The 15529-nt window shown below is 48.0% G+C and overlaps 1 protein-coding gene across 1 annotated transcript in view; it reads right to left on the bottom strand.

Annotated features, from left to right (window-relative positions):
- Positions 1-15529, bottom strand: part of LOC137618217 (lysosomal alpha-glucosidase-like) — a 109314-nt gene that overhangs the window by 66513 nt on the left and 27272 nt on the right. The window contains exon 6 of the mRNA XM_068348335.1: positions 5379-5553. Within this exon, the coding sequence (XP_068204436.1) occupies positions 5379-5553 (175 nt within the window). The remainder of the gene's footprint in view (positions 1-5378; positions 5554-15529) is intronic.

The following is a 15529-nucleotide window of genomic DNA, read 5'->3' as shown; positions in this document are numbered from 1 at the left end:
TATTCCCTCCCTTACTCCTGGGCAAAGGGCCTACGATATCAATTACGACATTCTCAAAAGGTTCTCCTACCGATGGGATATTACATAACGGGGCCCGGGGAATTACTTGATTAGGTTTGCCAGCCATTTGACATTCGTGACAACTTAAAACATATCTCTTCACATCACTTTTCATTTTAGGCCAAAAGTACGTTTTAGTTATACACTTGAATGTTTTATTTACTCCTAAATGTCCTTGTTCATCATGTGCTAATTTCAAAATTGATTCACGAAGTTTCCTAGGAGTTACTAATTGCTCTATCACCTCCTCCTTGCTACCTGTCTTAGGACGAACATAGCGACACAAAAGTTCGTCTTTTAAACTAAATGTTTCCTTACAAACATTTTCAGGTTCATCATCCAATTCACAATCAAAAATTCTAGTTAGTGTTTCATCTTCCCTCTGCATCCTAACTAGTTCATCCTTACTCAATAAGCTAGTTTCTGAAACACTAATCTGCACATCACTTCTTTCGACAGCTACATCATCATCTCTGTTCACATCATCAAAATTCGTAAAGTCAGTTTCCTCAACTACACTCATGCTAAGCTCATCGCCACTGCCTCTATTACCTACGTTCGAATCCTCGAACAACCTATGACCGTAGTCAATATCTGTATCTAATCCTGACCTGGTTACTATCATCTCAGGCACTTGAACTTCACTTAAAATAGGATTCACACACTTGGAGGTAGTTAAATCATTGCCAACAATAATGTCAACGCCGTCTACGGGCAAAGTATCCACGACTGCTAGTTTTACATCTCCTGTTACTAACTGACTTTCCAATTTCATCTTTAACAAAGGACAAACTACACAAGTGTTCGGAAACCCACCTAGCATAACTTTTTCTTTCATGCTGATTATTACATTCCTTGGCACACTCTCTCTCCTAACGAGTGATACGGCCGCTCCCGTATCTCTAAGCAAAACTACTTCCCTCGAATCACCTCCTTTAAGAGAAGAAATTAAACCTTCAGACAAAAATTCACCATAATGTTTCCTCGTTTCTTTCAAGAGATTATTCCTTCCTGAAGAAAGATTATTAACTAGTGACACAGGTTTTTTCACATTCGTACTTTCTACTGTGCAATTCCTAGCTATATGACCTTTCTTATTACAATTGTAACAAATGACCTCTGAATTACTGACTGCCCATTGGCTCCTACAGTACCGAGAAATATGACCTTCCTTCCCACACGTGTAACAATAATAATGATAATAATCCCTGTTCCTATTATCGTTATTGCTAGAACTACTTTTACTATGTTGTGCCTTACTTGACAAAAGATCGTTTTTCTTTTTACTGCCACTTAAACCATGTGTGAGACTGTACTCATCTGCTAATCTCGTAGCACCGGCAAAGGATGTTTCACGCCTATCTTCTATATATAATTTGATGTCTGGAGATATGTTATCTTTGAAACTTTCTAACAAAACTAAGTTCTTGAGATCTTCAAAATTATCGACTTCAGCGGAAGTCAACCAATCACAAAACGATCTTTCTAACTTCTTTCCGTACTCTACATAAGTACTAGTATCATCTCTCTTCAAACTTCTAAACTTCTTACGGTACGCCTCTGGTACCAATCTGTATGCACTAAGTACGGTTTCTTTCAGTTTCATAATCTTTACTTTCATCCTCAGACAAACAACTATAAACAGAATGTGCTTTACCACTTAAAACTGATTGTAAATACAAAGTCCACTGTCTTTTAGGAGCGCCTACTCTGTTCATTAACTTTTCAAAAGACATAAAATATTTCGTAACATCTTCCTCATCAAATTTCGGTATAAGTTTAAGCACTGCACTTATATCTAAACTATCAGTGTCACTATTTAAAGATGAATTACTCCCTGATCTGCTACCTGACCGACTGTTATGAAGAGTTTGTCTTAAACGAGCCATTTCTAACTCATGCTTACGCTGTCTTTCATTTTCTTCTCGCTTTCTTTCATTTTCTTCTCTTTCAGCTGCTCTTTCATCTCTCTCAAACGTTTCCTGTTCTCTCTTAATAACATAATCACGGAGATCATCGCCATCTAGACCAAGAAGTTTACCTGAATCTATCAAATCTCTCGTAATAGCACTCATTCTGTTTCTTTCTATATTCTCCCTGTTTCAATTGGTTATGTAGTCGAAAATTCTGGCAAAGGTCGCCAACTGTTACGATCCTCGTGGGGATCGAACCAGATTCTGTTGAATTAATTAATGAAATGGGGACATTTCAACTACAACCAATCAGAGACAGTAGGAAATATAGAAAGAAAACTCGCAAAAGAAAACATAATTTTATTTACAACTAGTCAAAGGTGAATGTTTCTTGAATGAGTACTTAGGAAGCACTGAACTAAACAAAGAGAATCATTTGATTAAACTACACTCCAGCAAAATGGGGAACAGTCAAGATGGTAGATAAATAATACAAAAAGAATATACTACTCTTCGCAGCAGCTCTCGACGGTTGACAGGAACGGAGATGTTTTCAGGTCTGGCGGCTCGTCGGGGGTAATGAGGGCGGGAGGCAACTCGTTAGGACATCTCGGACAAAGCTGGTTACGTCTGCATTCTCGTCCTTACGCCTTCTCTCCTTCACTCAGCTTGTTCGCCCTCTCTCTCTCCTTTCTTGGGTTTCTTCCTCGTCTCTTTTTCGTACTGTCCTCCCTCTCTTGATCGCGTGGAAGTTTATATATCCCTGTATGGGAGGGGTTAACTATGGACAGGTCCATATAAGGAAATTTTCTCGTTTCTTCATCCTCATTGGTGTTCCTTGAAACCGCTGATAACACCTAGACGAACGTTCTGCTGGTGTAATCAAATTCCATAAAGTTGACTCCTTCGGCTAATGTACTTCTTTTCGGCGACAAACACACTTAATCTTCTCTACAGGTTCCTTGGTCCTCTATAGACAGGGGCTCGTTGTGCTCAAAGACCTCCAACCTAGGCACATAACTTGACGATGGCAGCTTCAATAAACAATAGCGGGACCTTATCTCTCTCTCTCTCTCTCTGCTTCTCTAAGAGTAGAAAAATCACGTGTTTTAACATTCTTTCCTATATTATTCTATCTACCCATGACAACTCCCAAGCCGAGAACTTCTCCCGTGGCATACCAGACGCTCGATCTGGAAGAGAGTTTAGCAGGGGGAAACGTAAAGGCTGTCTTCCCTAGACTCTTTTTGGACTGCATCCAATCTCCTATAACTCGTAAAGCTCTCTTGGACGAGCGTGCGAGGACGAGTCTAGTAAAGGCAGGCGAGGATGACTGCGTACCTAAAGCAAACTCTGACGGAGGAGAGCGCGGAGCCACAGACACAAACTGGTCCGGAAACATCTCTTTGAACAGAGCAAGAACTTTTCTAAAGTCCAAAGAGGGTTGCGTGGACTTGGGCTCGTCAAGGTCCGAATGTGGTTCATCAACGTGTGCCGCATCGTCATCATCAGAGAGTCCATCATCCGAGAATTGAGGAGGAAGCGGCAATGGAGTAGGTATCGGCTGGTCAGCTGAGTCCGGTCGCACGGGTGCACGCGTGACTGAACCGGACGCAACGTCATGGAACTGTTGCCCAGTCTGTGAGCTGGCAACAACCATAGCAGCGCGGGGACGCACAGCGTCTACTCCAGACTGTCTAGTCTGATGTGGGCGAGCAGAGGCAACCACACTGGGTTGCGGAGGTTGACGCACCGCGTCAAAACAAAACAACTCTGACGGTTGTTGTACTTCGCGAACGTCAACGGAAGGTTCCGTGCGTCGCTGAACGTCAACATGCGGCTGGCAGGGTACACTGGAACGCATGGGTGGCGGGACTCTCTCAGCTGGAGTGCGCAAGAAGGTCGCCTCAGCGTCCACAGGACGCACAACCGTGGTTGGTTGTGGGCAAGAGGTTGGTGCAGCAGCAACCTTCTCCGCACGAAAGTCCTGCATTAGAGACGTTAATTGGTACTGCATGGTCTGCAGCAAAGACCACTTAGGGTCTGCAGTAGCAGGTGCGGCGACAGACGGTGTAACAGCCTGAGGCGGTACCGCTTTGCCTCTCTTAGGAGGTGAGCAGTCGTCGGAAGACTGCAGCGAGTCCGAACTGACCCAGTGGCTACAACTGGGCCGTTGGACTTGCGCGGAAGGGACCGACTTGCGCTTAAGAGGTTGTGAGACCTTGGTCCATGGTTTCTTACGAGAAACCTCTTCCGCAGACGAGGAATAAATGGGCTCTCTCGTCTTTGTGTGGGTGGGACGATCTTGGGTAGATACGCCCGAAACCACGGAGGGAACGTCTGTTCGCTGATTAAAGCCTCTCGAACCCATTGGTCGTACGACATTGCTTCTCCCCTGGACTTGGGAGCTTGCAAGAGGTCCCGGACTAGGAGGACGACAGGCACGAACAGACGAACCCTCAAGCGCAACACTATCCACAACACTATCACTCACTTTACCACTTCCCACTGCACTTTTACACTTCAGCTCCTTGACGTCCGCCATGAGCTGGTTACGGTCACTAGCCAGGGACTCAACTCTCTCACCCAGAGCTTGGATGGCACACATCATGTCAGCCATCGAAGGTTCCTGAGTGCCAGAAGGGGGATCGGGAGCAACCACTACAGGGGAAGGAATAGGTTGTGGGGCATGAGGAGAGGAAAAATCAACAGAACGAGATGAACTTCTCCTGACTCTATCTCTCTCTAGCCTACGTGTATATTTTTGGAATTCGATAAAATCGAATTCCGAAAGCCCAACGCATTCCTCACATCGATCTTCCAATTGACAGGTTTTATCCCGACAATTGGAACAAACGGTGTGAGGATCGATAGAGGCCTTCGGAAGACGCCTTGAACAGTCCCTAGCATTACACTTCCTGAATTTTGGGACTTGAGAAGGGTCAGCCATTTTGAATTGGTCAAAGGGGAATTCAAAAACTATCCAAAGTCATCAACAAATAATCCGATATCAAAAAAAGAATGCAAGGATTTATTGAAGAGAAAGCCTGCACAGCGAAAGCTCAAAACTAGAATAGTGTACTTCACCAAATAGTTGTGAAAACAAATCCAGTTAGCAACAGCGAATTAGTAGGTCTTGCCGGTAGCACGACAGAGAGAAAATTGAGTTCTTTGTTTACAATGAGTACTGAGTACCTGCACGACAGATGGCGCTGTTGAAGTACACCCCCTACCTGCATAGCGATCGCTGGCGGATTTTTTACGTAGAGTTTTCTGTCGAGCAGCAGAGCTGCAGCTTATATAATCACCGGCTAAGTTAAATATTGAAAAATCTTTAATAATATACAATTTGAAACAGGAGACATTTATAATGTCTCCAAAGACCTGGCCCCAAAGCAGACTTACCCCAGGTTCTGGAATCTGATCCAGGTTCCACAAAACACGCCGTTTCCAGAAAGTGTCTAAGAGTAGTCCTTCAAGATGCTCACCAAGGCCATACACATATTCAGATGCTAAGTTCGTTGAAAGCTGCAGGAACTGATCAGCGTACAAAAGAGGGGCTGCATTACGTGTATCAAATCTGTTAATTTGATAAACATACATAAAAATACCATAAGATATTGTACAAGTATTACAAACTAAAATGCACAAATTTTGCTGTGCATAAAACTTTATATATATCAATTGAGTAACCCCTCAGTTACCGTGGGTGTTACGTTTCAAGCACCACCAACCCACCTGGGATAGCTGAATCAACCAAAAATGGATAATTTACTGAAATCTACAGTATATTTTTTCATTATTCTTATAATTTTTCATATTTTGTTACTGAATTTAGACATTCAAGCTTTTATAAGCCCAAAATTTAATATTTCTAATAAGGAATTATTAAAATTTGAAAAATGTAAAACTTATCTGCCCTTAGAAACCCCAAATACGAAGAGGAGTCCACGATATAGATTTACATATACAGGTATATTCATAATCTGTGATGTATTAGTGAAGCAATATGTTAACTGCAAAATGGCATGGGATTACTATACAGTTCTTAAACAACTCAAGTAAGACTACTTTAATGTCACATAAAATCACTCTAGCTTTTTCAAAGAACAAGTTCAACTTGATCTATTACAAATGTCAAAAAACATGTTATTATAACTTTAAAATGTTATGTCATTTATCAACCTAAAATCATCAATCAAAAATTTGGGATGTGAACAGTGCTAAATGAATAAACATTTCAAATATTAGCTACACACCAAGGAAGCTGTTTTAGTCTGAATGAGATTTCATCCAGAATAACATTTTATTTGAACAATGAATAGTTTTATCCACACATGAGCATATAAGATAAGTGCTAATACCATAAACAATTTACTACCTATTTCAAACATTTCCTTTTAAATATCTTATAAAATAAATTCTTTCTTACACTCAAACAAGTATAGCAGACTATACAGTTAGCTATCAAATGGGGAAAAAAATGGAAAGGCCATGCAGATTTAACTCTACTCTCAGTCATTCATTTTATGGGATGACAAACTCTCAAAGCATACAAAATACACACCTTTCAGTATTCTCAACAATGATAAAATGCAGCTAACAGAGAGGAGTACCTCTCTGTTGTTTCTAAGAACCTCCCCTGATGCTCACACAGTTTTGTTCTCAAAGCAGAAACAATATCGATATCACCACAAAAAAACTATAAAATTCCTCATTTTCTACACTTCAAGAGGTCATCCCCTGATACTCACACAGTTTTATTCTCAAAGCAGAATCAATATCGATATCACCACAAAAAAACTATAAAATTCCTCATTTTCTACACTTCAAGAGGTCATACATCCTGCCCACCAAGGTGACATCTGGTGGTTAATGGCAACCTGATTCAGTCTCTTCATTGTGTGATACTCGACACCTTTTATGATTATGGAAGCCATAGATTTTCTCTTTTGTAATGTTCACCTAAAGTAGAATATCCCCTAGTCCAATTTCTTGAGAAAAATAGCAGAGCACTAAAGTACAAAATTCAACGATGTGTTTGCAAGGTGCTCATTATCAACCGTTGGTACTTGTTATTTGGAGTCTCCAACAACGTTTTGAGTATTTCCCTTATGGTTTCTAATGTATTTAACTATTTTGGGGATGTCTTCTGAAATTTCAATGCACGTCGGTGAAAGTAGTTCACTCGTTGGTGAAGATGTTTGTTTTGTTTTGAGGAAGATATTTTCTTTCTGGCCACTATGAGTCGTCTTAAATAACAATTTTACTAGCCCTGCTTTGCATTTACTCCAGAGGGAATCCAGAGAAGACTGAATAAATTTTTTTTCATGTATACTTCGCTATTTTCTGACACGATTATACTATTTGGAGCTTCGAACCCCAGTGTTCAAGATAGTGTCCAGAGCTGAAGTAGGGGAAGTACTTTACTTAGGTTTTACATGATCAACCACTTGTTACCTATAATAACGGCGTGAATATTTATGGTTTCTGAGTTTAATCTACAAATCATGATTGCTGAAAGGTACAGGTTTTGCCATAAAAGGACTTGGAACAAATTAAGAGATAAAAGCTTGTGACAAAGAATTAGATTCTATAATGCACTGACTACCATCAGATCCTCAACAGATGGTACATTAAAACCACTATGCAAAACAATATGCAAAGATAGAATAGGGCTCAAACAGGATAAAAATCAAATAGATTATTATCAAAACTCATTCTAAAGCTAAAACACAGTAAAGAATAGAGTACAGTCAGAATGATATTGAAGCTTAGTAAACATGCCAGGCGGACAGGTGCTAAATGTTTCAAAAAGGAATATCTGACTTTTAACTCTTACCATTGTCTGAACATTACCTACATTTGTTCTTTACCACTGACTTAACTTCAGCAACTACAGTACAATACTGTAATATACTTAATCCAAACACAGATTTCATGCCATGATAAGTTTTATAACATGACAAATTCGAAGATAATTTGTATTTTTCCTAACCATACAAACCTTAGCTATTTACGCAGGGTTTACCTTTTAGCGCAGCTGAAATGGCGAGCCATTAGAATTTAACGAGGGTGTATTACCCCCGCGCTAGTTAGCGGGGGGGGTAGGGGAGTGGTAGCGAGCTACCCCTCCCCCCCTCACACACAGATGAATGCTCACTTTCACTTAGAGGTAGGACTTGTCTTGGGGGACAGGGCTGGCGGGCAAATATGTGTAAATAGCTAAGGTTTGTATGGTTAGGAAAAATACAAATTATCTTCGAATTTGTCATTTGTTCCGTAACCGAAATACAAACCACGCTATTTACAATGGGTGACTTACCCATTAGGTAGGGTGGAAAGTCCCCAGCCATACTGGCTTTGGCCCGAGGACTCAGAATCCGAGTGAGTCGCACTCGAGAAAAGGAGTCCCTGCACCTCACAAGCTCCTTGCTCTGCAAGGAACCGTGTGGCCTACATAAGCTTGTGTGTGAAGGAAGAAGTGTGACCCGTCCTAGGCAGTTGACCTGGAGTTCCAGAAGGAACTCTGGGTTAGGACGTTCCCAATACCACCTCGTCAGGGTATGGGGGACGCGACAGTATTGACTCAATACTCGGAACACAAGGAAGCATGGTTTACCTGCAGAGGTTCGAGGTCAGCTATGCAGAGACCAGGATGCTGCCTCCCCGTAGAGGGGATGATGAAGAAAGAAATAAGGGCCAGACATACTTCTTTCGTTCATGCAGACTAAAACCTGATAACAATGCCCTCAACCTTCTGCTACCTGTCCAAAAAGGAGCCTGAGGTTAGACCAGCTGTTGTGTAGCCACCACAGAGCGATAGAAAACGTATCGAGACTCCTGTGGGTCACGCCCTGCAGGAAGAGGGCTGCGAAGGTCATTAGACGCTTCCAGACTCCAGCTTGTAGCACCTGCGTCACAGAGTAGTATTACTCGAAGGCGAGGGACGTTGCGATGTATCCAACATCGTGCTGTAGGGCAACGTGACGGGGGAGGGTCTGGAGACAGGTCGAGATGAATGTCCTTGAGTCCGGGCTGAAGAGGTATACTGGTGACTCTCCCCCGTGTCCTCCTTGTGCTCCCAAATCGGCTGCAACTGAGGACAAACTGCAGCTGTTCCCAAAGCTAACCTCTCGATTCCTTTACTGGCAAGAAAGAGAAGGTCTTGGGACATCAGATACAGAATGGAGACTCAAAATCTTGAAGGAATTGGACCGAAGGGCCGGGACCCCCAGATTCTGAGTCTAGCCAACAACTCAGGAGCGAACCTGAATGTTGCCTTCCCCTCTTCCTTAGAAAGAGGGAGTCGTACGAGACCAAGAGGATTGCTTACACACTGGCCGTGGCCAGAGTGAGCAGGAGACCCAAGGCGTAATACAATCCGAAGCCTGTCGTAAAGGGTCTTGAGAAGATCTCTTAAAGGACTAAAAGTCCGAGCCATGCTCCAAGTTGGAGGTCTTCCTCCGACTAGGGCAGGGACGATCGTAGCTTCGCATGAGCGAGGAAAGATCCAGCGGGCAGGAAAAAGTTATTCCTTTAAGCCTGAAGGTCAGGGAAAGGCTGAGCGACCGGCTTCATTGCCGAGAGCGGAAAGGAGTTTCCTCCCGCCGAAAGGCAATAAGACTGTTATTGCTGGAGAAGAGGCCTCAAGGGAAGAGGTATATCTCCCATGGCACCAACCCCCTTAGACTCTTCACTTTGCCTGTAAGACCCCTGCGGATGACTATCGCAGATGACGCGACCTCCATACCGCGACTGTAGCGGGTTGTCTCTTCTTGAGGAGGAGGCGTAGTGTCTCCAGGCATGAAGCCGAAGCGACACCCCGGTTCGGGAGAGATGTCGCAGTGTGGTTGTTTGAGTAGTCTGCGCCGTGGGAGAAGCTCTCCCGGGAGTTCCGTCAGGGGAAGCAGAGGGTCCAGAAACCGTTCTGCGCATAGTCCCAGTGGAGCTCTCCCATTGAAAGGTTGACAGACAACCTGGTCTTGTTGAGACTCATTGTCCACAGACAAAAAGGAGGGAAGACACAGGCATCGAAGTTGTCCTACCATCACCGGAATGCATCTTGCCAGAGTCTCGGGGTCTGAGACTGGGGGGAAGAACAGCGGAAGCTTGAGGTTCCAAGCTGTCGCGATCAGGTCCCCCAGACCAGGACTTGCTGGTTACCCAAGGTCAAAGACCCCCAGGTACACTCCCTCTACGAGGCTCTGCTCGGATAGTCGGAGAGAACATTCCCCTGCCTGAAATGAGAGAGCCGATGGTGGTATTGAGAGAATCTCAATCATCCCGGTATCTCTACTGCAAGATGTGAAGGTGTGAAAATGCGTCCCTTGCTGGTTAGAATACGCCAGAATCATGAAGTCGACGCGCACGGGGCGACTCGGCAGGAGCTGTAGGATCTGTAGAGGGGCCAGACTAAGGCCCCTAAGCCTGCCTGAATGATGGAGAGGTATCCTTCAGGTCTTGACCATAGGCCTGGACCGGAACATGCCCCCCCCCCCCCCCCCCTTTCCTTTGACGAGTCCGAGAACAGCATCAAGAATGTGGGGAAAGGACGAGAATATCCACTACCATCAAGAGGCTCCATAGGTCAACATCCATTGCAGGTCTAATAGTTCCGCTGGTCCCATAGGGGCCAGGAAGTCCAACTTGGACCGCCCCACATGGAACTTATCCTGAGGCGACCGTTCGGACTATAGACGGGTCAATGAGGAAAGGAGAACTAGGAAACTTTCCAAGGTAGGGCTGAAAGCTCTGCTTGACTGAGAACAGGTACTGCGACTCTCCTCAGTCTTGCCACAGTCAACTGAAAGGAAGGCTCGGAGGATGTGGTAACAGAATCTGGCGTCCCCAGGTGGTCACCCATCCAAGTACCGACCAGAACCGACGTTGCTTGACCTCGCTGGACGGACGAGAAGCGGGGTTTCCAACGCGGTAAGGCCGTTGACTCAATATCATGGCCAGATACTCCATATGTTGAGGCAGAAGAAGAGAAGGCTCCAAGCAAAATACCATGAACCCACACTCATGGTAAGCATCCGGAAGCTTGTCCCGGCGCTGAAGAAGGTCGAACCCGAGCCTACCGGAGTTGACAAGCCCTCCAAACAGCAGAGGAGGCGGAAGCCTGCACCTGAGCGGCCATGAGGAAGGCAGGGAGAGTTCTCTGGGGAAAAAAACCTGCTATGCCACAGCGGGATAGCCACACTGCATCATAAGCAGGAATATTTGCAGTCTACGCTGAATTCAACGAGCTCCCTGGAAGATGGATGGAATGGAAACTGAAAGTACCCGTCCTTCCGATCCAGGGTTTAAGGAGTCCTGTCGCCTCGTTACCAGTCTGATCAATTCTGCTGTTCTTCGCTGGCCGAAGTTTGTTCGACAAACTTGATCAGGGCTGAGAGGTCGACTACGGAACTCCCCTCTCAGATCCTTCCTTACAAGAAAGGATCGACTGAAGAGGCCGGGGGTGAAGCCGTCGATGATCCTATGGAAGACCTTCGCCTAAGGTATGGATCATTCTGACGGCAGGCGCGATATCCTTGGCTGATCACAGAGATTGTGCGGGAATGGGCATCGGGAAGCTGTCATTCGGATGAGTAACCTTAAGCATCCTCCCAGCGAAAAACCTGCAATCCTAGAGTTCGTGAACTCTGCAGCTCCATTTAGGACTATGCCCCCCCGGGGGAGCCTCCCGTGCCATCTGTTCCTGACAGGAGGAAACTGCAATTGGACACCTTGTCCCAGTTGTCGTAGCCGATAACTTAGGCCGACGTGGTTCAAAGAAAAGGGGGCTGGAGCCCTGCAGAGTCTGGAAGAAAGCGCCTTGGAGGAGTGAAAACGGAAGTCGATTTCCTCCGCACAGCCGCTGTCTAAGTCTCTGTCCTTGGGCACAAACAAACTCTTCTCAAGGATGGAAGGGTGTCTGAGGTCGTCGACCTCCACAGATGAGACACCCGAAGGAAGCCCTCAGTCAGCGCGTCCGGATGGTACAACATCGAGCTTGTCCGCAAGTTAGATACTTAACGACGAAAGGCCAAGGTGCCTGAGCTCGAGAGGAGGAAAGTACCCATGATCTTCCTGTAGCTTCCTTGAACCAAACCTCGGGCCATAACCAAGGAGGGAAAGGACCTGGTAAGCCCCCAGAGGAAGGGGTAAGCAGTCACCCCTTGTCCGATGGAGAAATCTCGAACGGAAAGCCCCCCCGCCAAAAATCCTTCCAGGGAATGACGGGGAAGGGCTAACCCAGGTTCTGGAAAGAGGAGTGTTGCTCAGATCTCCCTGAAGTTTCTCCTATTCTTGCAAGTGCCATGCTCTGCGTTTACGGGGTGAGGCCGTGTTCTGGAAATACGCTCCAGAAGAACTCGCCAGGCTGGCCATGCTGCGAAAACCCCAATGGGAATCGTGGTCGCAATCGCCCTGGAGCTCGCGCGATGGTAATTCAAAGATTTGCGCGTGGGCGAACGTGGAAGCGCCCATGCGCGGTAACGCAGGAACGCAAACAAAGGTGAGCGAAGGAGCGCAGAAGGAGGGCGAGCGTGGTAGGAAGGGCGAGAGCCGGTGGTCGGCGAGTGATAACCCATAGACGAGCAATGGATACTGCAAAAAATAAGCCAACGTTTGTGCGAAGAAACACTGTAGGTTCGAGCGACGGAACATCGTCGGTTCGCGCGACGGCGTGCGACGGAACACCGTCGGTTCGCGCGACGGAACTCCGTCGGTTCGCGCGACGGAACTCCGTCGGTTCGCGCGACGGAACACCGTCCGTCCGCGCGATGGAAAACCGTTGGTTCGCGCGCGGGCGAACATTGGAGAGCATGGGCGCGGACGCGCATGAGCGTAGACGTGCAGGCACGTGGGCGTGTGGGCGCGCAGGCGAATGATCGCGCGGGCGCACAGGCGAGCGGTCGCGCAGGCGAACGGTCGCGCAGGCGAACGGTCGCGCGGTCGTGCAGGCGAACGGTCGCGCGGGCGCGCAGGCGAACGGTCGCGCGGGCGCACAGGCGAACGGTCGCGCGGTCGCGCGGGGCGCGCAGGCGAACGGTCGCGCGGGCGCGCGGGCGCGCAGGCGAACGGTCGCGCGGGCGCGCAGGCGAACGGTCGCGCGGGCGCACAGGCGAACGGTCGCGCGGTCGCGCGGGCGCACAGGCGAACGGTCGCGCGGGCGCGCAGGCGAACGGTCGCAGGCAAACGGTCGCGCGGGCGCGCAGGCGAGCGGTTGCGAGGGTGGGCAGGTGAATGAGCGCGAGTCCGAGGCGGCGAACGCAAGCGTTGGCGCGATGGCGAGGAAACGCGCTGCCGCGTGGGCGAGGAAGACCGCTGGCGATATGGATCAACAGGCGATCGGTGGTGAGTTGGTGAGCGCTAACGCGCAGGTTGGCAATGGCGCGTTGTGGCTTGCCAACGCGATGGCGAGCAGCATGCGCAGGTGAGCGATCGTGCGATGGCGAGCAGCATGCGAAGGTGAGCGATCGCGAGCAGCATGCGCAGGTGGGCGATCGCGCGATGGTGATCAGCATGCGCAGGTGGGCGGTCGCGCGATGGCGATCAGCATGCGCAGGTGGGCGGTCGCGCGATGGCGATCAGCATGCGCAGGTGGGCGGTCGCGCGATGGCGATCAGCATGCGCAGGTGGGCGGTCGCGCGATGGCGAGCAGCATCCGCAGGTGGGCGGTCGCGCGATGGCGAGCAGCATCCGCAGGTGGGCGGTCGCGCGATGGCGAGCAGCATCCGCAGGTGGGCGGTCGCGCGATGGCGAGCAGCATCCGCAGGTGGGCGATCACGCGATGGCGAGCAGCATCCGCAGGTAGGCGATCGCGCGATGGCGAGCAGCATGCGCAGGTGAGCTAGTAGCTGGCGAACCATGTTCCTTCAGAAGTGTTGGAGAACGTTGGCGTGCCGGCTGTAACACACGCGGGCGATCCGGAGATCGCCGAGAGACAGGTGATCGCTGGCGAGCTGATGAACGCTGGCAAGCTGATGATCGCTGACGAGCAGAAGGCTACGCGTGGAAGCCTGCGCATAGAAGAAGAGTCCTTGACCCCGACCTGAACCGAAGTTCTAGATCGCGAGGGCGAACGTGGGCGCATAGGGCGCGTAACAAGAACCAACAGGAACAGCAGGGATGATCATCATGAGAGCGCTGACAAACAGGAGAGCGCTGATGAGCAGGAGAGCGCCCGTGCGCTAACACTGAGCAGGAGCAGGAGAGAACACAGCAGAAGGGCGCGCAGAGGAACCCTGACACGCAAGGGAAGAACCCCCGTGGGAGGCAACCCTTTGCCCCGAAGGGATCGTTGTCCGTCGGGAGACTGATGTCCGTCGGAAGACCGTTGTCTGTCCGCCGGGAGACTGATGTCCGTCGGAAGACCGTCGTCTGTCCGCCGGGAGACTGATGTCCGTCGGAAGACCATTGTCCGTCGGGAAGACCGTTGCCCGTCGGAAGACGAGATCAGACTGCTGTCCATCTGCACCAAGGCGGAAGATCAAGAAAAAGGAGTTGTAGGCTGCAAACGGAGATTCAAAAAGGCGCCTCTTAGCACCCTTATAGGGAGATGAGAGGCCCTTACGATGAGGCGGACGGTGGGCCTTACGGCGAGGGAGGCCAACAGCAATAGAAGAATCCTCCGAAGAGAAGTCTCTATGAGTGTACTCTCTCGCGAACGAAAGAGAAACACTTCGTAGAAGAGACTGGTCAGCCAGTGACCTAAAAGGAGCAATCCTCCGAATAGGAGCTCCTGCAGTTGCCCAGCCCCTTGAGCGAAACTGCAGGTGTGACCGCTCAGCACCAAGAGCATAGTCGCACGAAAAAAAGGCAAGAGGAGAACCCTCCATAAGGGGAAAAACTCAAGCCTGGACAGGAAAAACTTCCCTCGGAAGGAAAGTTACCTGCCCAAGGAGGCAAGCCTCCTGAGAGTTCTAAAATGAACTGGAGAGCTGTCCGTCGTCACGGGAGTACTTCCAGTAGAAAGAGACATGTCCCTGACGAAAATACAAGGGGGGAGGCAGCAACAGCCGAATCCCCAGGCCTCAACAAGACAGCTCACACCGTTGCCATATTACAGAAACGAACTAGATCGGTAACTGTAAAAAAATAAAACAAAAAACATTAGTACACATTCATTCCCCCGGGAAGGCTCCGAAGAGGAATCCCGAGGGAAAGGAAACAAGAATTACACAACAGGCACGTGCCCTCACAACCACTTACACTCACGGAAGGAGAGCTGTAACCAAAACAGAATTATAACAATTATAATTATGTAACTATGTAATTATGTAATTTAAAAATGAATGAACACTAAAGAAAGAACGAAAACCCCGAAAGGAATCGTTCTACAGGCTGAAAAAAAAAAAAACAACTACAATTAGATTCATAAACTAATTGAGACAACGTACGGCGTAGCAACCCCCCCACACGGAAAGGAAGCTACAAGGGCGTAGTAACACGTAGTAAAAGGGTGAACGACCTCAAGAGAGAGAGAGAGAGAAAGACATAAGTCAAACTCGATCGCCACCCATAAAATTACGCCGTGGTGGCCTAACTGCCGAGGACTCCACGTA

The sequence above is a fragment of the Palaemon carinicauda genome, chromosome 24 (genome assembly GCF_036898095.1).
Source record: "Palaemon carinicauda isolate YSFRI2023 chromosome 24, ASM3689809v2, whole genome shotgun sequence".
Classification (NCBI taxonomy): domain Eukaryota; kingdom Metazoa; phylum Arthropoda; class Malacostraca; order Decapoda; family Palaemonidae; genus Palaemon; species Palaemon carinicauda.
This window is presented reverse-complemented; position numbering and strand designations above follow the sequence as displayed.